The 25777-nt window shown below is 33.5% G+C and overlaps 3 protein-coding genes and 1 pseudogene across 3 annotated transcripts; 2 read left to right on the top strand and 2 right to left on the bottom strand.

Moving 5' to 3' along the window:
• Positions 1–10653: 10653 nt before the first annotated feature.
• Positions 10654–12586, top strand: LOC120143118. Its single transcript, XM_039157524.1, has 5 exons — positions 10654–11136; positions 11227–11538; positions 11618–11885; positions 11988–12107; positions 12189–12586. The coding sequence occupies exons 1-5, from the start codon at positions 10804–10806 to the stop codon at positions 12308–12310; spliced, it is 1155 nt and encodes a 384-aa protein (XP_039013455.1). The 5' UTR covers positions 10654–10803; the 3' UTR covers positions 12311–12586.
• A 5195-nt stretch (positions 12587–17781) lies between these two features.
• Positions 17782–18867, bottom strand: LOC120143116 (annotated as a pseudogene).
• A 75-nt stretch (positions 18868–18942) lies between these two features.
• LOC120143115 (phosphatidylinositol:ceramide inositolphosphotransferase 2-like) lies at positions 18943–19876 on the top strand. Its single transcript, XM_039157523.1, has 4 exons — positions 18943–19061; positions 19161–19207; positions 19326–19453; positions 19550–19876. Exons 1-4 carry the CDS (start codon positions 18943–18945, stop codon positions 19628–19630), a joined length of 375 nt encoding a protein of 124 aa, XP_039013454.1. The 3' UTR covers positions 19631–19876.
• A 1215-nt stretch (positions 19877–21091) lies between these two features.
• LOC120142967 lies at positions 21092–22985 on the bottom strand. The gene is made up of 2 exons (XM_039157401.1): positions 21921–22985; positions 21092–21323 (listed from the first exon to the last, which is right to left on the bottom strand). Exons 1-2 carry the CDS (start codon positions 22355–22357, stop codon positions 21092–21094), a joined length of 669 nt encoding a protein of 222 aa, XP_039013332.1. The 5' UTR covers positions 22358–22985.
• Positions 22986–25777: the final 2792 nt, after the last annotated feature.

Raw genomic sequence — 25777 nt, 5'->3', positions numbered from 1 at the left:
ACGACCATAAGGTTAAGAGCCTTACGCTCTACCAACTGAGTTGGACAGGCGATTCCTAGGTAAGCCAAGATAAATATAAAATAATATATGTTACTTTTAATTATTTAATAATAAACGTTTATACCTTTGATTTTCGCAGTGCTCGCATCCAGAACTTTAAGAAATAACAACAATCTTTTAATTATTGAGGTAGCGTGGTTCGTACACCTAAAAAATGAACACATACAGTAATGTTATAAAATTCTTGCATGGATGAATAGAAATAAAATTTTAAGGTAAATACTTCTAATAAGATAAATAATTATTTAACTAACAGGACTGACTCAAATGGTAAGCAACTTGATATTACTTAATCAATATCTCAGGTCTAAGTTATTATGTAAGCAAAAAATCTTTGTTGAGAGACTCACTCAACGAAACCAAGTATGCGACCCATGTCGGTCCAGATTAATAAGGATGAATCCTTGAAATTTGAGGGCAACAAAAAAATAAATAAAACAAATTTTAAATTCAACAAATTCATAAATGTAACTTATAACAACAGGTTTTATTATTTATTTATTTTTTTATATTTCAAAAATCAGTCTTATAAGAGTTATATTTTAGTCCCTATGTTATATCATTTCAATATTTTTTTTTTGCATGTAAGTTTAGTGGTATTTTGATTAGTGGTTTTAATGGTTTCTTCCAAAAATATGCAGTAATGTAACATTTTTTAATAGTAAAAGAAATAAAAAAAATGTATGAAATTATAATAGAGGGACTAAATCCACTAAAAGCACATAATACAGGGATCTTTTATAAAAATTGACCAGACAAAACCCAGACTTTATTATATAGATTAATCTCACCGCTGGACATGGATAAACATGCAAACCACTAAACATACACATAATTCTATTTATTATTAAAATGAAAAAAATAACCATTCATTTTAAAACACTCCCCTTACATAAAAAAATGGGTTATGGGTATGAAGGAAAATAAATAATTTTGGAGTAAGGGTAGGGGGCATTGATTTGTGAGGCATACCCGTTGGTCATTTGGTCTACCCTATTAAGGGGCAGAGTTGAAGTTCACAAACCCTACAAAACATGCCATAAGTGTGTCACCATTTATGGGGAAATTGATTTCCATGGTTCATCATAAAAAGAAAAGAGTTGGGCAACACTAATTTTGCTACCTAAGACTATTTATTTACTGCATCTCCTTCCATCACCATAATAAATGGTTTCAGATTCTTTATTTCTTATTGAGAATTTTAATTTTGAAAATAATTGCAATTAAAAATTAAATATGAAGTTGCATAAATAAAAAAAATCAATACAATAAGTAATTTCCTCTCTCACATCCTGGAATACAGATTTTATTATTACAACAATTTTAACAAATTACATTTGTTTAAGGAAAAAACACGTTATGGACGTATCATGAACGTGATGACATGAACTGTGCAGGTCATATACTTTTATGTGCAAAATTTTATTTTTATTTTTTATATTTGTAGACACTTACTTTCGTCCGATTTGTTTTTATTTTATATTGTTTTGTTTTGTTTTTATTTTTATTTATTTATATGTATATATATATATATTAATACAATATAATTTTTGAAATTATATTTTGAAAAAATATAATATATAATTTGTAGAAAGCGGTTTTCGAAAATATATATATTATATAGTTTTGAAAATATTTTTGAAATATATAATATATAGTTTTTAAAAATATTTTGAAAATATATATATATATATATATATATATATATAATATAGTTTTTGAAAATATATATAATATATATATTTTTAAAATATTTTTGAAAACATATATATAATATATAGTTTTGGAAAATATTTTTGAAAGTATATTATATAATTTTAAAAACTATTTTTAAAAATATATATTATATGGTTTTAAAAATATTTTTTTTTTATTTTTTTTTTTTTATTTATTATTTTTTCTTCTCTTCGTTTTAGGTCTAGTCCAGAGTCCAAGTCAGGGCCTGCCTGACCCAGCATGCCAAGAACGGGTAAAAGCCCGAATACCCAACCAACCCGAAAGCCCAATCACACTAGGGTTCCATACACTTAAGATCCAGCGTAGTCAGATTTGCACCGTTGGATCTGACCCAATCCAACGGCCAGAAGCATCATGCGTCGTCGGAAATGAAACCGGTCAAACAAGCAACAAGATCGGAACAAACACGTTCCATAACGCCTAACAGAACGCAAATCTCAACAAGATCGGGAACAACCCCGAGATAATCAGGAGTAACCCCAAAACGATCGAAAACAGCCTCGATGGGGGGCCTATAAATACCCTGCAAAGCCACAGTGAAAGGGGGACACAATAATCAAAACGAATCATTGAACCATAAAAAAACCAACGACATCGAACCAAGATCGGGGAACCACAACCGAAAACACAAAGCAAGCACAACCGAAATTATACAACGACACATGTAACACCCCCAACCCGTATCCGACCCGGATACGAGTCCGAAGTGTCACATTGACTTTTCAAACCTTGACTCTTAAGAAAAATCCCGGGAAATTTAAAACTTTATTTAAATCAAAATAAAGACTTTATCAGAGTGCTCGTACTTAATGACTTATTACATGCCAACACTTTATACATAACCAAATACATACTTTGTCAAATATTTCTGATTTGATCTTTTGGTAAGGAAAACTGACTTGTCTTGCTCCGCATCACTCCTTACTCTTCTCGAAACCTACGTGTGAAACAATCACACGCTAAGTCGAAGACTTAGTGAGGCATAACAACTTATAATGCACTTTAAAACATATATTGATACATGCATGTTCTGTTCTATCATGTTATAGCAATTCCATGCATTTTTCATATCGTATAAAATCATATCAGATTAATTGCAGTAAATACATACATACACATAATTCATCATTTCTATAGCATTTATCATACCACTAACTTATATTTGTTCATATATCTGGATTAGCCCATGTACATATGTGAGAACTATCGATATGTGAGTCTATAGAGGTTGTGCACTATGCTGTCACCACAGCTCGTATAAATGCACCGAAGTGCCCCGTAGAATTGCACCGTAGTGCCATATAATAATGTCCATAAGGACCACATAGAATTATTTAAGAATCATATACATATGCTAGGGATCAAGTATGTGTCTTTCCAGACTTCACACATGTTCCAAAGAATATACATATGTCCCGAAGAACCGCGTAGAATTGCACCGTAGTGCCATATAATAATGTCCATAAGGACCACATAGAATTCTTTAAGAATCATATACATATGCTAGGGATCAAGTATGTGTCTTTCCAGACTTCACACATGTTCCAAAGAATATACATATGTCCCGAAGAACCGCGTAGACCCTCGACTCTTGGCATGCCAACTATACCCCTAGCTCTCATGACACATAACATGGGCGTTATCATTTATTTCATTTCAAATATTCACATAAACTTGTAATTCACTTTCACATATCACTTATCACATAGCTTCTTTTCATATGATCACATAGTCACGTAGTTCACTTACACGTAGATCATTTCCATATAATTCACATGTCACATATATCATGTTTTCATATAATTTCTATCATTTCTCACCCAATCACCTTTATTCATGTACACATACTCATCATATCTTGTTCACATATGATCATATACTTCATATAACAGATAGGAACACTTTCACTTAGCTTATAATCATAGGTTTTGTCTCATAACATATACTTGTTTTCACATATATATTTCATATCAATTCTTATACCATCACATAATACCTTTAACATACATAACATATCATGTAACATTATAATAGAAATACTTATAAGTCATATCACTTAGAGCACATATACTTATAGTTACATTGCTTATATCTTAATCTTATGCCTTCTCTTAGACATATATATATATATATATTCACATGTTCAGGTAATCCACCATTTCATCACATAATTGTGTATTCATATAACTCATTTCATTTTATTTCATATCTATCTATATATATATATATATCCTCAAGATTATCCTAATATAAATCATATAGCACTCTTATATTTCGTATTCATATTAATCTAGGGCAGACTTATAAACATATCTCACTTCTATTATTTCTCTATATATAATCTAATCTGTTTACTTAATTCAATTTCATATAACTCCTATAATCTTCTCATATAACTTCATAATTTTCTATCATACAACCCATGTGTTATAGTTTTATTTAAACATATGAATCTTTCCCATCTAGCTTATCTTATATGTTCATCTTATCATTTATGTTCAAATCTCCTAGTTAGTGTACTATTCTCACTTAATCCTATAGATCAATATTATCCAGCTTATTTCACTTATCATATAATAATAATAATTATATTTTACTATGATCACATAGTTTATATCTCATATAATTCATAACCTTTCTTATGGAATTACTTATACTTTATCATCCAACACATAAAAGAACAGATCAATCCATATAATCAAGCATACATACATGCATATTCCACTCATGCCTTTAATCATGAATTCATGTGTAACACTTTAGGAAATAGACTCATCGCAAGTCTTATTCCCATCGCACATCGTATACTATTGAATATGCACTCACCTGGCCTCACTAGTCAATTCCAATCTCTTATCTTTCCCTTGATCGATCTTACTTGCCAAACGTTCCGGAATTGCTTTATGCGTAGAATCTACATAAATGTACATTTTGAGACAATCATTAGATACCTACACCTTGTAATTGGATACTAGCAACTTAAACGAACTTATTAAACCCATATTCCCAATTTTCCTTTAGGGGGAATCGGTTCCCCCCTATGGGGGTATCGGTTCCCCCATGACATACTGGAAATTCTTGTTCGTTTGAAGGGGTATCGGTTCCCCTTGAATGGGTACCGATTCCCCTTGCCCAGAAATCATATTTTGAGCTCGAAAATCCTTCATTTTCAGCTCAACACATCATACTTCATTCCCTTTAATATTCCTAACTTTCATACACATACTTAAACTCATTTCTACTCCATAATCACTTCTTTAAACTCAAAATTCTATCATTTACATGGCATTCAAGAATCACACTAAATTTCCAACATGTTTTAAAACCCATTCTATCACTTCATATCTCTTAATTTAACCCTTGACAAGTCAAATTCAACTTCACAATCTATTATCTCCTTCCATATCAAAAATTCACTTAAAAACTCATTTTTCTTAATTTCTCATAACTTGTTAATCTTTGAGGTTTAAGCCACCTAAAGCTTTCCTTAATCTTTCTTAATATCTCAAGAATCAAAACAAGCTTTAAAACGAAAGAATTAACCAACTAAAGACCCACTTACCTTATACCAGGCTTCACGGTTGAGAGGAGGAAGAAGAAGACTGAAGAATGCTCTGGACTCTTCTTCCTACGTGCTTATTACCCTTTATAAAGGGAAATAAAAATCTTCCCTGAAAAATTACCATAGTACCCTTAATATTTCCAAACTTAATCATTAAATCCAACATCAACTTTCTTCAATTAAATCCATGAACTTTTAACTTATTTCGAAATCGAGCACCTAGTTTACAAAATTTGCAATTTAGTCACTGACCCTGATTTGGGATGTTACAACACATCCACCCAAAAAATCATATCTGAAAGCAACAAAGAGAATAAAAATCAGTGCATGCATCGGTGTTGACTCGAGGGAAGAGAGATCATCGGGAAGTCGAACCGTTCACAGGGAAAGGTAAAAAAGCCGAAGTTTTTTTTTCAGATTTAGGTCGATCGAGGTTTTTTTGTGGTAATCGGGTTCACGAGGTTGAAAGGGTTCTTTTGGGGCTATTTGTTTTTTTTCGGCCGCTGCTCGCGACGGGAAGGCCACCGGGCGTTGGCCAGCATTTGACCGGTTGGGGGAGAATTGAGAGAGTTTTGAGTGTTTGGTAAGATGAGTTTTCATGGTTTTCAGAACCGGACTGGTTAGCGAACCGTCCATGCTACCGATTCACTGGTTCAATCGGTTTGACCGGTTGGAAGAACCAGACGACGTCATAATTATTTAAAAAAATTAAATAAAATACCAAAAATATTTAATAAAAAATAATTTTTTATATCACAAGTCTTATTCAAAACAATTCATAACATATATATAAGTTAAAAATCATAAAATCAAGTGAAACAAAATAATTCAAATTAACTACAACATAATATTTAAGGTAAAACATATTAAATAATAAATATAATTATATAACTATAATTAAAAAATAAATTTGGGGCTAAAAAAATCATAACAAAATGATATTGTTTGGTTTAATTTAAAAAAAACAATCTCACATGACTAAGAAACATAGAAGAGCATCCCAAAAGTCTAAAGAGTAAAAATATGAGAACAAAACAATCCCACATGGCTAAGAAACATAGAAGAGCATCTCAACTAACTTCTATAAATAATAGAGGTAATTTGACATTCAAAATCATGAAGCCTTTTGGTGAGCATTAAGTGAACTATTCTTTCACTTCAATTAAGCTTGAATTTTAGGCTTCAATCGAGCTTCTAATTTTTTTAAGTTTAAGTTTTAATATTATATTTCGAGTTCGATTTGAACTTGATAATTTTTAGCTCGTGATTTTGAGTCGAGTTGAGCTTACTTTTAAAGTTTTCAAGTTCAAGTCGAGCTCAACATTACTTGAGTTCGACTTGGTTCGTTTAACAAACGACGTCGTTTGGTTTAATTTAAAAAAAACAAAATTGGCATTTTTTTCCTGGTTTTCAGTCGGTCCGGTTCAAACGGTTCAGCGGTCCCGGCCGGTTCACTAGTAGCGGTTCAACCGGTGTAGATTGAACCGGACTGGGCAACGGTTCCCGATTGAACCGGCCGATCTGGTCCGGTTTTCAAAACACTGTGAGTTTTAAGAGATATGTTGAAAATGAATTAGAAATGGAGTTTTTGGGTATTTATATTCTAGGGACCTCTTTGTAATTAGAGGATTATTAAATCCTTTCTGCAGTCCTTATAAGTTTGAAGCGCATTGCAATTCAGTCACTGTTTATAATTTAGCTTTCAAATTTTCAATTTATTCAATTTAATCCCAATTTATACTTTTATATTTTGCGAATTAACCCTTTAATTTTTTCCTTGCAGTTCATTTTTAGCATTACTTTCAGTCCATAAAGTCCAATTTAATTCAATTTGGTCATTTAATTTATTTAATTTATTTTTTTCTTTTGGTTTTTTGTTAATATTTATCTTCTTAACATTTTTTTAATTTCAATATTTAACCCCATTTTTTTATTATTATCATTTTTTTATCTTATTTCATTTTTATATTTTTTATTTTTACTCAATTGTATTTATTTATTTCTTCATTTATTATTATAGTAATATTTTTTTATTAATGTTTTTTCATATTTATTTTATTTTTACAATTCAAATTGATTTTTTAAATTTTAATTTTCGTAAGTAAAGACAACCGACAAATTAATTGGTACCGAAAGGGCAGTACAAGGGTGCTAATTCTTCCTTGACTGTAACCGACTCCCGAACCCGACACATTTCAGGTAAAACGCATATCAGGTAAGATGGTGTCCGATCAACCTAAATATTTCTTTAAAATGATCGGTGGCGACTCTAACTATTTCATTCAAGTCGAAGCCCAATTCCGGGCCCAACTGAAATACGGCCGCAACAATATTATGGTTTTAATCTTTTATATTAAAGTTTTCATTTTTTATTAATCTAAGTTGATTACAAGCGGTAGGTTTTAAAAATTATTAATTATTTGATAATGAACGTTCAAATATCCTAACAGTCACTGATACTCAAACTCGAGATCACTGATAATCACTTATGCTCGAACTCGAAACCTTTAGGGAAAACAACCATCATTTTTTAAGTGTTATAACGATCTACTATAGAGACTATTTGGACATGCATAATATAAGATAACATGTATACTTTTAATTATTGCTTTACATACAATTTCACAAATTAAAGATTTAATACATACAAAAATAAACAAATAAAAATATATTTTAGAATAAATCAATTTAAATGAATACAATAATTAGGAAAATTAATTACTTCAACACAAATATCCAAACAGCTGTTAAAACACCAAAGCAGGAATTAAAGGAGTTAAGATCGAGCCAATTACTATTTTAAATACATTAATTATTACTTTATATATGTGCATGACTCATCCAATAATTGTATATATTATATTTATGAATAGTAATGAATGATGATTAAAATTTTATCAAATAACAATAAAAGGAGAAATTAACGGAAGCAAGTTTTACCCGAATTAAAATATAATTTAAAAGAGTAAAGGCCGAATCAATTATTATCTTATATATTATTTTTAAATAAATTAATTATTACTTTCTACATGTGTATGACTCACCTAATAATTATATATATTATTTACGTATAATAAAGAATGGTGATTAAAGTTGATATCAAATAACAATAAAAGAAAAAAAAATAACGAAAAAGAAATTTATCCGAATGAAAATATAATTTAAGAGAGAATTTTACGCTTAAAACTTTTAATGTAGCAAATACGTAAAATATTTAAAAATTTGTTATTGTTCATTAATTACATAAATAAAATAAAGTTTTCAGTAAAATATAATTTAAGGTAAACTACACATTTAATACCCTAACTATCATTTGTATTTTGTCTTGGTCACTCAAATATTATTTCTTTTAAATCATATATATTGTTACATTTTAGTTCATTTTGGTTATGTGTTGTTAAAAGATTAATAGAACTGTCTCTAACTATCATTTTTGTTCTGTTTTAGTCACTTAAATATATTTTTTCTCAAAATCATGCATATCGTTATGTTTTAGTTTCATTATAGAGTAAACTACTGTCATGACATTTTTTTTAAATTTCAATGATGATATGATATTACCTTTTTATGACATGTTAGTAGGGATGGCAAACGAGTACAATTTCGTGGATTTCGCACCGCACCCACTTCAATTGGGGCAGAGATGGATATAAGTTTAGTAGGTAGTGGGCGGGTGTGAATGTAAACAGTCATACTCGTCATGGGTAGTGAGTAGGTGATGGTTTAAAACCTTATCCGGTCCGCATCCGCCCACCCACTAATTACCCACTATATAAATTTTGGACTATTATGAATTTAGGTGTAATTTCAGAGATTATTCTATAAATCTTAAGATGTTAGAGGATATAACTTGTAATTTAAACAAATGTTAGATTAATCATTGGTGTATTTTATTATGCTTCTTAATGGATGTATTTGTTTTATATTTTGTTGCTTATGTAATCTGTGAGGTTACTGTTATGCAGGTATTGATGAATACATGCAGATACGGGATGGGTGGTGAGTATCAAGTTGGGAAATGGGTGCGGGGAATTAAAAATAATTAGACGATTAAAATGAAATAAAAGTGATAATAAAGGTACTGAACATGCAGTTTACCCTATAATATATTACAATAATCATACCATATATTTAAATAATTTTTTATCTATAATGAGCTTTATCAAATCAAAATTATATGATTAATGGGATAAAAGAAATTCAAAATTTGAATTTAAGATCTGTATCACTTCATTTGTGATTGGATAATGAAATTTGTAACGCAAACAAAAGTCAATATCAAGTGGAAATGAGTAAATAAAATACAGATTTTTTTGGGAGATAAGCTATAGTGTGTCCCTGGACTGCCACGTGGAAAGCATAGCCCTCCAGAAAGTGACATTTTATATATATAAAAAATTGCGCATTTTAGGATTATCTTTCCTTCTAATTAAGTAAATTAATTAGTAGTACGAATCAATTTATCTTAATAATTAAATGAATTATTATTATTCTTAAAGATCAAAGATTCGACCACCCGAAATTATAACAGAATGATTAAACGTTTATTTTCAAATAATTAAAAATATTTAAAATATATACCACTTTATAATAAGATTAATAAAAAAAATAATTAATTAATTAGCCTTAAGTCTAAAACTTTCTAAAGAATTAGAAAATGGTGGCAAATGGCCCCCACTTACCTGGATTACAGGCCTGCAACTACATACATGGACCCCACCAACATAGTGGGCGCGTGTTGCAATCCTTCCTTCACCGGAGAGTGGGAAACTCAACCCTGCTTTTTCTGCAATTCTCTTTTTCTTTGCTTTTTATCACTAAAAAATCTCCATCTCCTGCCCCTTTCCCCCAGTTCCCTTTTTTTTTTCCTTGTGAATAATGTTTTGGGTAAATTATGAGTTAAGTATCTAAACTATTAGTTTTGATCTATTTTAATATTGATATATTTTTTAAAAAAATTATAATGAAAATTTAATTTTTATTTCATTTTAATATCATTGTTACAAATTTTGGATTTTGTATTATTTTAATACTTTTGTTCAAAATTTAACATTAAATTTTAAAAAGATTAAAATCTTAAGTGCTAAAAAGAATCAAAAGATCTAAAACTATAATTTAACTATTAAGTTTGTAATGGAGGGTATTAAAATAAAATGAAAAACAAAACATTAGCTAGTATTTAAAAAATTGAAAGTTCATGTGCTAAAACAGACAAACACTGATAGTTTAATTACTAAATGTGTAGTTTACCCTATTTGTTATTTAATTTGTTTTTTGCTTTTAGGTTTTGCTGGGTCCAATGTCTACCGTTGCCAGCAAAACGAACAGAGATGCAATTGCTTATTATTAAATCTTAACCAAGCAGCAATTCCCCATTACTCTACACTCCTCAAATTTTCTTCTTTTTGGGCAGTTTCTCTGATATTTTCTTTGCTTTGTTTCTCATGGCGGAGGTTTTAGACGACGGTGAGTTTTGGCTTCCTCCTCAGTTTTTAACCGACGACGACCTATTCATGGACGAAGGTAAAGCTAAGAGCAACTCCAAGAAACTGGATGATGGTACCCAGTCTTTGTTTCCCTACGGGTTCCCTTATGGGTTTGGGTATTTGGGTTTCTCTTCGAATCCAAGTTCTCCGGTGGAGTCCGTGGTGGGTTCTATTGAGACAGAGAGTGATGAAGAGGATTATCTCGCCGGGTTAACTCGTCAAATGGCTCACTCTACTCTTCGCAGCGGTATTCGCAGAAACGAGTGTGTTTTTGCCGCTGAAAACCCTAAGGTTTGTTGACGTTCTAAACCATTAATTTCTCAACTGAGTTATTTGGTTTAATGATGGTTTCTTATTGTAGTTGTTTTTTTGTTTTTTTAGGGTTGGGTATTGCCAAGTTCGCCGCAATCTACGTTATGTCCGTTGAGAAGCGGCTGCGGCTGCATGCAAGGGTCTAGCCGTGGAAGCCCTACTTGTCAGTCTCGTGTTTCGTCGCCGTCGGGAACATGGGATCTGCTGTATGCGGCGGCAGGGGAAGTTGCTAGGATGCCCGTGAATGAAAAATCATTCGGTGGATTCAACAACACAGGTCTATTACGTTCGCCGGCGACAAAGCTCTCTCAAAATATCGATGTTTCCTGCTTTTGCCAGCCTCCGCAGTCACTTTCACGCCAGGAGCTGCAGGCCGCACAAGTAAAAAACCACAAAACAGAGATAAAAATGCTTCTTTCAGTGTGGATTTTTATATAAATTTGTTTTTTTTTGTTATCAGTTTCAGATTTTGAAGCAAAAGCAGCATCAACAGCAGCACCATCACCATGTGGTTCAAAATAGAGCGAGGAGCAACAATAGTACTAATAGGCCTATGGGTTTGTCTCCTTCTGCATGCCTTCCTCTTAAGCAGCAAACCCGGATGACGAACGGATCGGGTATGCAGGCTGTTTACTTGAACCATCCCACCGCCAAAAGGGAATGTGCTGGAACTGGTGTTTTCTTGCCTCGCCGTATTGGTGCACCCTCTGAACCCCGCAAGAAGTCAGGTCCTCATCTCATATTTTCTCTCATTCCATACAAAATGCATTAATTTGTCTTTTTTATCAGTATCTGATTTTGTTTTTATTATCTTTTGATTATTTTGGCAGCTTGTCCTACTGTTCTTCTTCCGGCAAGAGTTGTTCAGGCATTGAACTTGAATCTCGATGAGATTGGCGCCCAGCCCCAAATTCATCCCCGTTTCAACGCTAATTTCACTGCAGATACTGGTTCGAAATCACGTCAATCTAATTAGATTTTGCGTTAATAGCTGTATATATTTTCTTTTTGACTTCGTTGTATACTTGCAGATGGTGCTTTGAGGATGCTTCGAAGTGGTGAGAATGTGTTTCCCAATCAAAAGCAACGTAATTTCAGGCAACATCAAGGAATAAATCACGAAGTGGGGTTACCTCAGGAATGGACATACTGACTCTCAACTTAGCATATCGACCGGTGGTCGACTAATTATCTCTATGTTAGGGTTTTGTTATAGGGAAATACTAGTATAGAAGTATAGTCTTTCAAGAAGGAAAATCTCTGGGTTATTTTAAGAAGATGAAATGGTTATTTGGGTTAGGCGTAGGTGAAAAAAATAAAGTAAGAATCTCTAGTTATGAAGCATCTTGGGTTAATAAGTTTATGAATTTTGTTGTTGACAAGTGAAAATGTTTTAATGAAATGAAAGGGGACAGGGTATTTTGTCTAAGCACATGGGGTGATTTGTTATTACGGTGGCAATGGAAACAGTTGTAATAACAAGGGAGCCGTTTGGTCATTTACTAGCCATTATGGTTTAAGATGGCCTTTTTAAGTAAAAGAATATTTAATGAATTGGTTGATGTGTGTAGAAGATGTAATTTTGCATCTTTGCTGTGCCCAGTGCCTGGCAAGGCCGCAGCTGGATCTCACCTTTGTTATATGCAAAAGCTTTCATTTTGTAAGATAATTAGTAATTTTGAAAGTATCAATGATAGAGTTGTTAAATGAAAGTGGAAAGGAGGTTGAAAAAGCAGAAGAAAGAGATGCTTTTTATCATTGGGAGGGGCACGCGTGGTGCATACATGAATTTGGCGGTGTTGATGAGTACTTATGGCTAATTGTGAGCCTCGCATGCAGTAAAAACAGTAAGAACAGAGTTGCCAAGCAACGGCTTCTGGTGAACTTATGATTACGAGTAAATCTTTTGTTTATCTATGGTCTCGTCGTCGGTAACGATATGGTTATATTATTGGATTTCGCTTGCAAAATCCCATCAACATCTTTTCTTCATACCCAAAAGCAACAACAGCCCTTCATTCACTAATCAACAAATTTACGGGAGAAAATGGTCTGTATCACTGTAACAACTCTGGGAACATTTTTCAAGGCTTAATTCTACTTAAGTGTCCAATTTTTTTATTCAGGTAAATATTTAACGTTATAAATATTATATATATATATATATATATATATATATATATGAACCGACGATAATTTTATTTTTTGAAAAAGTTCCAATTTTTTTAAAATATAAAAAAAATCAAAATCTTAAATTTTTTTATTTTAGTTTCATTTACTTCAACCACTCACTGCTGGCGATTGGCCGTTCATACATCGTCGATCATCTCCAAAAACCCATCACCAACAATCGGCCAACCATACGTCATCGACCACCTAATATCCGATCGTTATACTTACTACCATCTTAAACCTTAAATTTATAAATCATTAAATTTTAATATATAATCCCTAAAATCTCAAATGTTCAAATCTTTAAATTTGATCGTGATAATTGACCGTTTATTCAACTACGGTGGCTGGCCATTTAATTAGCCGTTTGACCTTTGGCTATGTAAGCAGAGAGTAGGGGGAAGGGAAAGGGGAAAAGGTTTTTTTATAATATTTTAATTTTTTAAGATTTTTTTTTTAATTTTTTAAGATTTTAAATATTTTTTTCAAAAATAGTTTAGGCACCTATTTGGGAATAATGGTATAGTTTGGATACCTATTTTGGTATTAAGCCTTTTTCTAAATATGGAAAAACGAGTAAGAGACATAATCCTATTGCACATCTTCACTAATCTCTCCATAAAAAGGAAGACCAGTACAGCACTTGTATTAGACTATAATGGAGATTGGGAAACAAACATCGCTTTCCCTTTATGTCAATTTGTATTACAAATTCCACGGTGGTTCAACCAACTGGACCTGCTATCTGGGATCCCTTCAATTTTAACACTAACAGCCACACCGCAAAGCTTTTATTATTGTAAAAGGATGACGACGTTTGATGGATGCATTATTGGTGACAGATAAGGTCGTTTGAACCTTTCAATACCAACGATAAGCTTTACAGTCAGCGTACGGCTTTGTTCCCTAGCACACAACATGGCTTCTGGTTCGGACTGAAGAGCCCTTGTATATAATACGTATATTCATTCCATTTGTATTTCGTTACGTATATGCTACGCATGTTTTGATGAAGAAATACCATTAATCTAAAGCTCTGGTGTTCTAATGGTTGATTTTACTTGAAGAAGTCAGTCGAATACGCCTGTTCAAATAGTTTTTGTATTTTACAAGTTCAATCATCTATGTAGTAATTGTATGGAGGATACAGTAAGTTCCCTTAATTACCCGATTTAAACAGAAAAAAGAAGCATGTGGGTTAGTTGATTTGAAGAAGGTTGTTTTTGTTTCCTTTGACACCTTCGGAAATACAATCCCATTGAAAGCATGTGAATTGGCCTAATAGACCAAGCGGGTTAAAATATTAATTTATTAGATTATTTTTAAAATTAATTTGAAATCTATGGCGTTTTTTTCGAAATATTACCTATACCCTATAATATTCCCTTTCAACACCTTTTAGATTATTTTTTCTGATATAACACCCTTTGCAGTAAGGCGCGCCCCTACAGCTCGCTTTACGCTGATCTGGCTCCACGTGGGGTGTAGCGCGAGGCAACGTCTTAGGTTTAATTACCCTCTACCCCGGCCGTTCACACCCCACCCCCTCCCTATAAATACTCACATTCTCAATCACTTTCATCACACCAAATCCTCTCAACTTCTCTCAAATACTCTTATATTATATTTTAATTGTTTAAGTTATATTTTATTATATTTAATATTTTTTTAATTTATTTAAGTATTTAAATTTTTTAATATTTTATTTATTTAATTTTTTTTGCATATATAAAATAGAAGGAGGTCTACTTCGCTTGGATAGAAATCATATATCGCAATATTTTGCTGATACGGTAACATTTTAACGTTTTAATATAATTTAAATTATTAGTAATTATTTATTTATTTATTTAATGCATGATTATTAGTTTAAAAATTAATTTTTGTAATTATTTAATTTTAGGAGAGTAACCGTGTATTAGATCATTTTATTAGCAATCTTAAGATAGTGGTACCTAGCTGTGTCTTGCCGTATTTAGTAGAGTCTGGATTCGGTCACATAGGTAGATATGAGGGTCACTGTAAGATAGAATCATACCTTATTTATGTCTTAGTGGAGCGGTAGAGACCGGAGACCCACACATTCCATCTTCCGTGCGGAGAGTGCACAATTACACTTGAGGATGTTTCTATGCACCTGGGGCTTTCGGTGGATGGAGATGTGATATCAGGGATGGCGCACGGTTCGTGGATTGCTTTGTGCCGGGACTATCTAGGATGTGTCCCGGAAAGTTTTAACGATGTCCCGGAAAGTGCAACAATATTATATATGCGAAAAAACAACTGAAATAAACATGATTAAATAAATAATATATGAACGAAAATATAACACAATAAAATTTTTACAAATAAATATAAATAACTTAAATAATATAATTTTTTATATTACATGCACCGCAAAAATATTTCGATGTATGTTCCCACTTTCCCCTTGAACTGGCAGATAAATTAATTGAAAACAATTACTATAATATTTTTTCAAATAATTATAATAAATAATAAGTATAATAAAAAATCTTATAACAAAAGACCGAACGAACTTCTGAATTAAATATAAGAGGATTGTCGGGTGTTATTTACTGGTTGAAAGGATTGTTGTATTAATTTCTCGGTTAAGAGGGAATTGTGAGAGAGTTTACGGTGAGAGGGCTATTTATAGCCGAGAGATAATGCTTTAAAGCCGAGAGGTCGGGTAAATAATGCAAGGCGCGGTCCCTGCACTGCGCCTTGCATTATGCATGTATGATAATTAAGCATATGATAATTGAAAAGCGCGGCCCTTGACCCGCGTTATAGCCCTATGTGACGTAAGGCGTACCCGAAGGGTCGCGCTTTAGACACGTGTGTCCATGTCTGCGTAAAGCGCGTTGCATGGGGCACGCCTTACTGCAAAGGGTGTTAGATCGAAAAAAATAATCTGAAAGGTGTATGACAAAGAAAAAAATTATAGGGCATAAATGATATTTCGGAAAAAACACCAAAATTTACAATATTTAATCATTCTACACCAAAATTGACCCAACAAACCAATAGTTATTGTCCATTTCGAGATTGAGTTGATAGATTTCTCCAAAGCCAAGGCAAGACTGCTGCAAATTTTGATAATTGTCCTTCTGCTACAACATTTTGGCATAAAATAATTTTGATTTGTTTATATAATTAATGCAAACTAGTAGTGTGAAGAGTATAAAATGATTATAAGTGTCGGGATATTCGGTGAAGCTCAAATTGACAATTGAATAGTTTACCAAGAAGGATTGAACTGGTTTTTGAGAATAGGTAGTAAGGAGATTAAAAAGATAGACAATTGGCACAAAAAAATTATAGTGGTTCGACTTATCAACTAAATCTATATTCATTACCTTAGCTCATCATTAAGAATTTTGTAACAAATTCACTAATTTGTTCTTTATTTTTCAAGGACAAATATAACCTTTAGAAAATCCCTAATTTTTCAAAGGCTAAGCTAGAACCACTCCCTTTTACAAAATGAATAAAAAGAGTAAACAATAAAACTTCTAAAAGGTAGATGTTTACAAGATTAAGCTCATAAAATCACTTCTATTTACAAGATAAAGGAAAATAATAATTAAAAGCTCTTTCTCTTATGTTTGATTGCTTGGATAAGTGTTATAACCCTTGTTCAAGTGTCCTCAGCTTGTTTTTATATGTTGGAATGTGTTTGTGGCCGTTTTTAGCCGTTGGGATGATTTGGAGCCGTTGGGATAATTTTTATGCAAAATAAAAATGTCCAAGAAAAGGAGTATCAATACTCCTTTAATGAGTATCGGTACTTTCTTTATAATATTTAAATAAACTAATCTTTACTAGTCATTGGGCCTAACCAATATCAATATTATGACCATGGTATCGATACTATTGTGTAAAGTAGTACCGGTACCCCTTTGGGTATCAGTATCTATTTTGCATTCTGAAATTTGAGCTATTTGGAAAAGGTAGTATCGATACTACCTTTAGAGTATCGATACTTCTCTTACATTTGATATCGATATCACGTGAACAATATCGGTACTTCATACTTTGAAAAACATTTTTGTGCTCAAATTCTAGTTTTATGGACTTTGAATTATTTGTGAAAAATTTTTGAAAATTTTAAACAAATTCAATTAAGTCTAAAAAAATTTTGCCTTAACTTGTTATATTAAAACATTATAAAACTTGGTTCAACAATGAGATAATATCAACTCATAATTTTTCATAATAATTAACAATTCATTCGCATTAGATTAAATAAAATTGGGATCATAAACTCCAACAATATCACATCGATACGAGTTTTGAAGATGCACAAAAAGAAGACAAGATTTTAATCTATACATAATTCCTAAACCTCGACAATATTTAATTACAAATAATCCAAAAAATAATTAATATAAGTTGTAATAAAACCCTATAACACAACACCTAACAAATAAAACAAACATTATACCATTAATAAAGCACAATGGATCTGTGGCAGCTATCTTTCATGTCAAAGCCGACTCTCCACACATCACTCACGCATCTGCTGTTGTCCTGTTGATCAGCAAATGCAGGCCAACAAATCATAGGAACACCTGCATAAATACTCTCCAAAGTTGAGTTCCACCCACAGCTGAGTGAGTCAAGACCTCCTCTTGAGGTGCCCAACTCACGGTCAACCCCTTATCTTTTGCACTTATATTGAGCTCCGTCAGTTTTTACTTGGATCATCGTCTTCTCCAGTGATGGAGTTGGATCGAATGACCCACAGGAACGATTTCCCACTGTTAACCAAGCCATGCCAAAGCTCGAGCATTTGGTCAGATGTGAACTTCACTAAACTACCGAAGCTAACGAACAAGACTGATTTCGGTGGGTGAGAATCAAGCCAAGTGATGCAACGTGTTTCCTCTTTCCAGAAAATACTTGTTGAAGCTAAAGCAGTTAGGTCGTCGTTTATGATTACGTTTGAGAAAGCATGCAAAGAGCCGACGGAGTAAAGCTCGGAGAAAACGGTACGGAGTTTAGATAGAATGGGTGCTTCCAGTTCATGGATCGTGTTGAGTTTTTGAGCAGATGCTCGTCCGGCGGCGGAAGCTTGGGCGATATAGAAATTGACGAGTGGATCGTCGGCTCTCTCGAGCCTACAAATACCTGGAAGATCTCAACGTCGTAAAACATTCTCCAAACCTGGAATTCTGGTCACTAGCTCGTCCATGTTTGTATCTGCAATCACATTAAGGTCACGTAACATCTTTACAGGAACCTATTAGTTTGAATTCATGGTCTTTATGAGGCTTATAACAGAGGTTAACGGCCAGACGTGTTCATGTCTTTATGAGGTATTAATGAAATAAAGATATCAGAACTTATTAGTTTGAATAAGATGAAGATTACCCCAAAACTAACCTTGTATTGGAACTTCACCTTGTTGAACGAGCATGGACAGATGGAAGTAAGTCCAAATGCAGCAGGCACCAGACGTACGAAAAGCTAAAACAGGCACACCGAATTCCGCACCGGCATCAATAGCAGCACATGGCATGATCCCATCAGCTATTAGTAATTGGGGCAAAGAATTCGAGTTTGTTATGTTGCTATACATAAGAGTAGACAATTATTTGGTTTTTGATGGTATTGTTGTCTAATTGCAGGTGTATAAAGCAGTTAGCTTGGTTAGTAGCCATCAGCCAAAGTCTCTTGATTGTGGCAACCCGCAAACATTATACGGTCGACGTAGTTGTCGCATGGTATGAAGTACCCTTTTGAAATTTCTATACGATTTAGTGGTATGAAGTACCCTTTTGAAATTTCTAATTGATTTTGACTTCAGTATGCACTCTGCACAGGTATACTGTTAATTTAGTGGTATTATTCATGGACAAGAAACTGCCAGGTTAGAAATTAGAATGCTTTCGACTTTGTACCTTATCTAATTTGGTATAACCTATACGATTTCTGTTGGTCAGGTCATAACTTTACCCAGTAGTTTTAACACCAAGATATTACTGCAGAATTGCGTGACAGAACCAGTGGAAATTTACCAATGTTGCTACCCTTGAGCACCAAAGACAAGGATAGTAAGACCAAAGAAGAGAACCAGAAGCTCTTGAATGGGAATTCCATAGACTCTGCAGATTGGGTATAGTAATTGTATATGCTAATGTTTCCTCTTTGAATTTTTTCATGGTGATATCCAATTTATATCGGCATTTATGTTTTTATATTATTTGTTTAGAGGCCGAGAACTCAAGTTAATGGCCAGGTTCTGGAAGATGCAAACGGAATCCATGTCGATACTGCGATGAATGGTGCATAGATGATGGAAGCTGCTTTTTATCATTGTAACTGTGCTGCTCGAATCCATCTGATCTTGGAAGAAAGGCTAAGCCTTTTCCAGTACTGGTAATTTGATTTGTATTCTTAAGAAAGCAGAAATGAGTAGTGCACTTGTACATTGTGCTTTCCTTCCCTGTCTTGATTAAAGTCATCAGCCATCATCATCAGCATCCTACATATATCATGGAATTTTCATAGTTCCGATTGCCACTGTGATTCTCTTTCTCACGCTGATGCTTGTTAGAAATTCCGTTTTTTTTTTTTCAACAATGCCGAATGCTATCGAGATGAAGTATTTAAGTGTATTGAATCTTTATGTTTCTTGTCAAGGCATTGCAATTTGCAAGTGGTTTTTTCTAGTAGCCAAGCATTAAAAACACCTGTGATCCCTGCAACTAAAATGGAAGAGCACATGACATTCCATGCCTTTACAGATGATGCATGTGATGATGATGTAAACTAATGCGTATTGTCTGAATGTTCAATTTTGCACAATTTTTTTGCCTCCCTTTTTTTAGTACGAATGATTGGGCACAATAATGTCCAGGCTGCTGCACCTTTCATGGTCGTGTCTGTAATGTTGGATTGACATGCACGTTGTCTTCAATAGAGCAACGTTACCTTGCTGAGGAGCACATATGCAAACATGTCTGATTGAGGGGTTAAGTAACTGTCGGCACAAACTAGGTAGAACAACCGACTGGTTTGGTATGTACTTGCGGCAATGTCTGATTGAGAGGTTAGAGATGATGCTACAATTGCATAGTTGTTGCATGTTTGAATAACCATCACTTTCTATACAGGGGAAAATAGCCAAATGGGGGTCCTCTGGAGCCCCAAGTGGGTAGGACCCCCAAGTGGGTGGTTAAGCTTATGCCAACACCTGTTAGACATGGACCCCTTGATTTGTTCCTGCAAGGTGAAGAACTTGGCTCGCTTTTGTCAAAGGGAAAAAGTTATTTACAATTTTGTACTTGGATTGCCACATTAATGCACACCCATTCCAGGTCGACCACTTGTGCATTAAAGAGCTACAAAGTGAAGATTTTTATTAGAACAGCATCGGATAGACTCAAAAGAATCTTGTTTGTCTTATTTAGTTCATTGATGGCGAGATAGTGGTGTCATCAAATAATAATCTATGCCAAGCGCTGCTTGATTTACTTGAATGAGCGACCAAAAGTGGTCCCTGGAGATGCCATGCAACGGTTGTTTGTCCCCTTGAGTATCCCACTGCTCTATATCGGTATCCGCTTGCGTGTTTAGCCGAGGGATAGCAAGCTACTCCAGCGGAACACTAAACGAAAGATAACACCAAAAGTTTTCACATGTATGAAGATGGGGTGAACAAAATGACTATCAACCATCCCATTATTAATCATCACAGCAACAAGTTTCGCCAGGCTCCTTTACAGTAATTCCGTTTCACAGCAACTGAATTTTATGATGGCATATTGAAGTGAAAGATCCATGAGATAACAAATGCAAATACCATGCAAGCTAGGAGAAGGTTGAGGATGCGATGGCCGTTCCAGAAGCTTTGAGAGTCCGTATGGTGTGTCGGTCCTGAGATTATTGTCGCGGAACTGTTCGTCTCGTTCGTTTGGTCTATTGACTCAGTCTCGTTCGCTCCAACTACATTGCGTGCAGTTGAATGACAAATCTCGCAAGTGCTAAAACAATAAAACAGACTAAGGGATAGGATAAATTGCAGGGAAAAAGATTTCAATACCGATGAAACTCGGTACAAAGAGGAGCCAACACTCCATCGGAAGAAAGAATATCTGTTAATCATACGTTATTAAAAGTTGAAACTACTAAAGTTATCAGAATCTCCCATTATACATAATGAAATCATGCTCAACAATTACAGACTGTGATATCAATAGCACTTAGCAGGCATTCTTCACCAGTATTCCAAATATGTCGAGTTTTCGAGCTTCAAATCCTATCTGATCAATCATCCAAGTCAATTAGGGGATTGGGGCCTAAGCAACCACTTAAGTGTAATGTTCAGATGGTACAACTGCTGGCAAACAAGCTAGGATTGCAAAACTAACATCAAAATAATCAGTTATCATATTACAGTCAATCTCTAGTGTATGTCTGGATAGTAAACTGTAAAAACATTGTCAAGAAACAGTAATTAATTCCTAGTCTATGCAATCATCAAAAGTTCCATGAAAAGATAGTTTTCACCAGTAAGTTAAAATATGTTAGAATTGTAGTTTTCACCAATAAGTTAAAAATGTTAGAATTGTTTTACTTACTTATTTCCTCTGATCTTAAACCAGGCTTCAGCGCAGTGTTTATGAGCAGCAGCAAGATCATCTTTACAAGAACAGCCAAGTTCGATAGGAACCCCAGATTCACGGCTATTACTTTCCAAACCCAAATGGCAAATTCTACAATCCCTCTCAACTTTGGCCGAATGCACCTTGATCTCCGGGACCCCCCCCTGAATCTCCGCTTCCACCGAGAAATCCGAGGCCGAAGATCCCCTCCTCCTATCCGACGCGCCGATTTCTCCGTAGGCGATACTGTAGTCGTCTTGAGAACCACCTGCAGTGGAATAAAACTGAGAGAAGCAAGGGCCCTCGTCGCCATCCGAGAAGCAGACGCTTGCCTCTCCGGCGCTTTCGTCACTCCCGTTGCGGCGGTGAGTCCCTTGCTCTAAATCGATGTGGGACATCTCTAGTGATGACATTTTTGGGAAAAATGATGCTATAAAGTTGGAATATTTTGAGGATCAACACTCGATACGATCAAAGCTTCAAGCTTTGGCCGGATTTTGTACAAGTTGACATAAAACATGGGAATTTACATAGTTTAGCATCGAAGTATCCGACCCTTTTAACTCCATTAACGATTCATCAACTCATAAAATGAGAAAAAATGGATCATCTTCGTAAACGCTCAGCAAGAGAGAGAGAGAGAGAGGAGCTTAAAGAGAAGAAGAACTCGTGCACTATTAAAAATGTTGTTGAAACTCAGATAAGCACTGCAAAGAAAAACAAAAACGTGCAGTTGGCGCACAGGTAAACTGAGAAACTGAGAAAAGATTTCATTTTTCGTTTTTACATTATTAGAGAATAGAAGAAAATAAGGACAGGGAAACCATTGAAGAAAGCAGAAGAGATTTGGTGTTTGTACTTTGGGATCATTGTCTGAACCACAATATGTACTTCCGATGGCATCAGGTTATACTATATGTGAAGATCTTTAGGTTATCAGACGTTCCAGATTTGAGGTGCTCATACTCCTTTGAAGGACACAACTTTTTTGAGATTAACAAATTCTTGTCGGAAAATTAGAATAGCCTCTCTTTCTTGTCGTTTCTACTGTGTGTTTTCTTTAATCTTCTTTCTCGCCGTTTACGTTTCTTTCCTTTTAATTTTTGGGTAAATTACCCCCATATCATTGAATTTTAAAGGGTGTATAGTTTTTATTATGTTTAATATAAAAAAAATGCTCAAACTATAACCTAAAATTTTGAATAGGTGTCTAAATTATTTTTTTAACTCATTCATGTGCCAAATATTACCCATTCAGGCGTCCGAGCTGTTAACGACATTAATTTCTTCTGTTAATTGACACGTGTTACGATCTGATGATTTTAAAATTTATCTTTTAAAAAATATTATTATATTTATAAAAGAACTCTAATTTCTTTTAAATTGTAAAAAAAAAATCCTAAAATCTCTAATCTTATCCTTAAACAGTCGTCGTACTCCTTTCGACCACAACCGTCGTTGCCGACGTAGTCCTTGTCATAATCCTAGTCACATGTCGTCGTAGTTATCGTTGATTGGCCATCGAGATTGCGTATGATCGCGATTTTCATCCTACGGTTCATGAGGTATAAAATGTCGATTCGTTGTCGATTGGTCACGGTTTCATGGGAGTTTTTGTCGCCAGAGGGAGATGAAGTCTGGTGGAGCTTCGTCGACGACAAATGGCGATGGTCGGCGTGGGTTTAGGGGTTGAAATGAATGTTTTTAAAGATTTTGGTTTATTTCAAAAATGTTTATGTTTTTCTTTAAAATTATAAAATTATATATAATTTTATTTTTAAAATTTTAAATAATTTTTTTAAAATAACTAGATTCTGACACGTGACACTTAACGAGAAAATTAACGTTGTTGATGGCCCGAGCACCTAAATGGGTAACGTTTGTAACATTAGGCACTTGGATGAGTCAAAAAATAGTTTAGACACCTATTCATGGTTTTAGGTATAATTTAGACACTTATTTTAGTATTAAACATTTTTATTATCAAAATTATAATTTCTTCATATTAAATTTTAATTTTAATTTTAACTATGTCATTTGGTTCTTAAATTTTTGCGGCACGATCATATAGATTTCTTCATCATTAAATGATATAGACACTTCTATAAATGTCTAAAATAATGTCGTTTAAGTACTGAATTTTAGAAGTGTATTGATTTGTTTGCTAAACTTTAAAAGGATTCATTTTTACCACTATTTTTTTCAATCAATGTTGACATCCAATCGTATGTCCTTAGTCGTCTTTTATAGAAAGATCGGTATCAAAATGTTTACATTTCACTCATCTTTCTTCTCCAAATATTTGTTTTTCACGAATCAACTAAGAATCGACAAAAAATTAAAGTTCAACGTGCTAATACTTTAATCTCTTCTAATGGTCATTCGATGAGGCTAATCTTAAGGTATATTGTTCGTCTTCTTGAAATACTTCTTCTCACAATTCATATTTTAAAACAAACACCTCAAAACCCTTAAGCCTAAAAAAGTCTTAAACCTTTTGTTGAGTTAATTGATATATGGAATCGGACAAGAAGGGGCTGAATTGGCAATTAAAATTTTGGAGGAAGCTTTTGCAGAAAATTGAAAGTAATTGCACAGCGATTTAGAGTGGTTCGACTTTCTCAACCAAAGTCTACGTCCACTGCCTTAGCTATCCACACTAAGGATTTTCTAACAAATTCACTAATTTGTTCTTTCTTTTGAGGCCAAAGAGATAACCTTACAACTCCCTCAAGAATATACCCCAATTCTTGAGAACACTATTTCTCAAAGAGAATATTACAAATTTGCAAACTTACAAGGAAAACCTCACAAGGTAGATTGTTTGTACAATTCTAGAACAAAGAAAGAACACTCAAGAATGAATACAATTGAGTACAAGAAGTGTTCTTGAAAGCAAAATGAATATTGAATGAAAAATAGGCTTGAAATGCTCAAACAATGAGTTTGATGCTTTCTCTTTGATTCTCTCTTGATTCTTGTTGATTGTTGTTTCTTGTTATTGATCAATGGCTTCTAAGCTTGTTTAAATACTCATTCAATTAATTATGAACGTTGGGGATGATTAGTGGAGTCAATGGAGCCGTTTAAGTGTGAAAACAATTAATAAAACAGTTGGGAGCGTTTGGTTCATCGATGCATAGGGCTAGTGCATCGATATACTATGTGTAAATTCAAATATTTCGCCCGTTGGACCCTTAGTGCATCAGTGCACTAAGAGTGGATCGATGCATAAAATGCATTCGATGTTTCAAACAAGCCTAAGTGCATCGATGCATGGTCTGTGCATCGATGCATAAAATGCATTCGATGTTTTTCATAAAACCTGAGTGTATCAATGCATGGAAGTGCATCGATGCATAAAATGTATTCGATATAGTGAGTGCATCGATGCATCAATGAGTGCATCGGTGCATCCTTTCTCAATTTTGATTTTTGGCTCGTTTTTTGTTCGAAATACTTTGTGAAAATTGTTTCAAAAATATTTTAAGTATAAAACACAATTTTACACATTAGTAAGGATTGAAATTGAACTTTGAAAGACTTGGAGTAATATTTTGATATTCGAGTAATTCAATCGAATATACTTAGAAAATCATTTGTAAAATCTTAAAATTCATTTAACTCAATTTGTTATATCGAAACATCAAATTGTTTTCAACAATCTCCCCCATTTTGATATAACAAAACATTTTAGTGATTTTAAGATTTTCTAATAAATTTTGAAATTAAGTTTGAAAAATTACTCCCCCTTACTTTAACACTTCTCCCCCTTTTTGTTAAATCAAAAAAAAAACTTTAAAACGCGTTAAACAAGGTTTTGAAAAGCATAG

This window comes from Hibiscus syriacus, unplaced genomic scaffold (assembly GCF_006381635.1).
Source record: "Hibiscus syriacus cultivar Baekdansim isolate YM2019G1 unplaced genomic scaffold, ASM638163v2 tig00110833_pilon, whole genome shotgun sequence".
NCBI lineage: Eukaryota > Viridiplantae > Streptophyta > Magnoliopsida > Malvales > Malvaceae > Hibiscus > Hibiscus syriacus.
The sequence above is the reverse complement of the archived record's forward strand: the minus strand, read 5'-3'. Positions and strand labels throughout refer to the sequence as shown.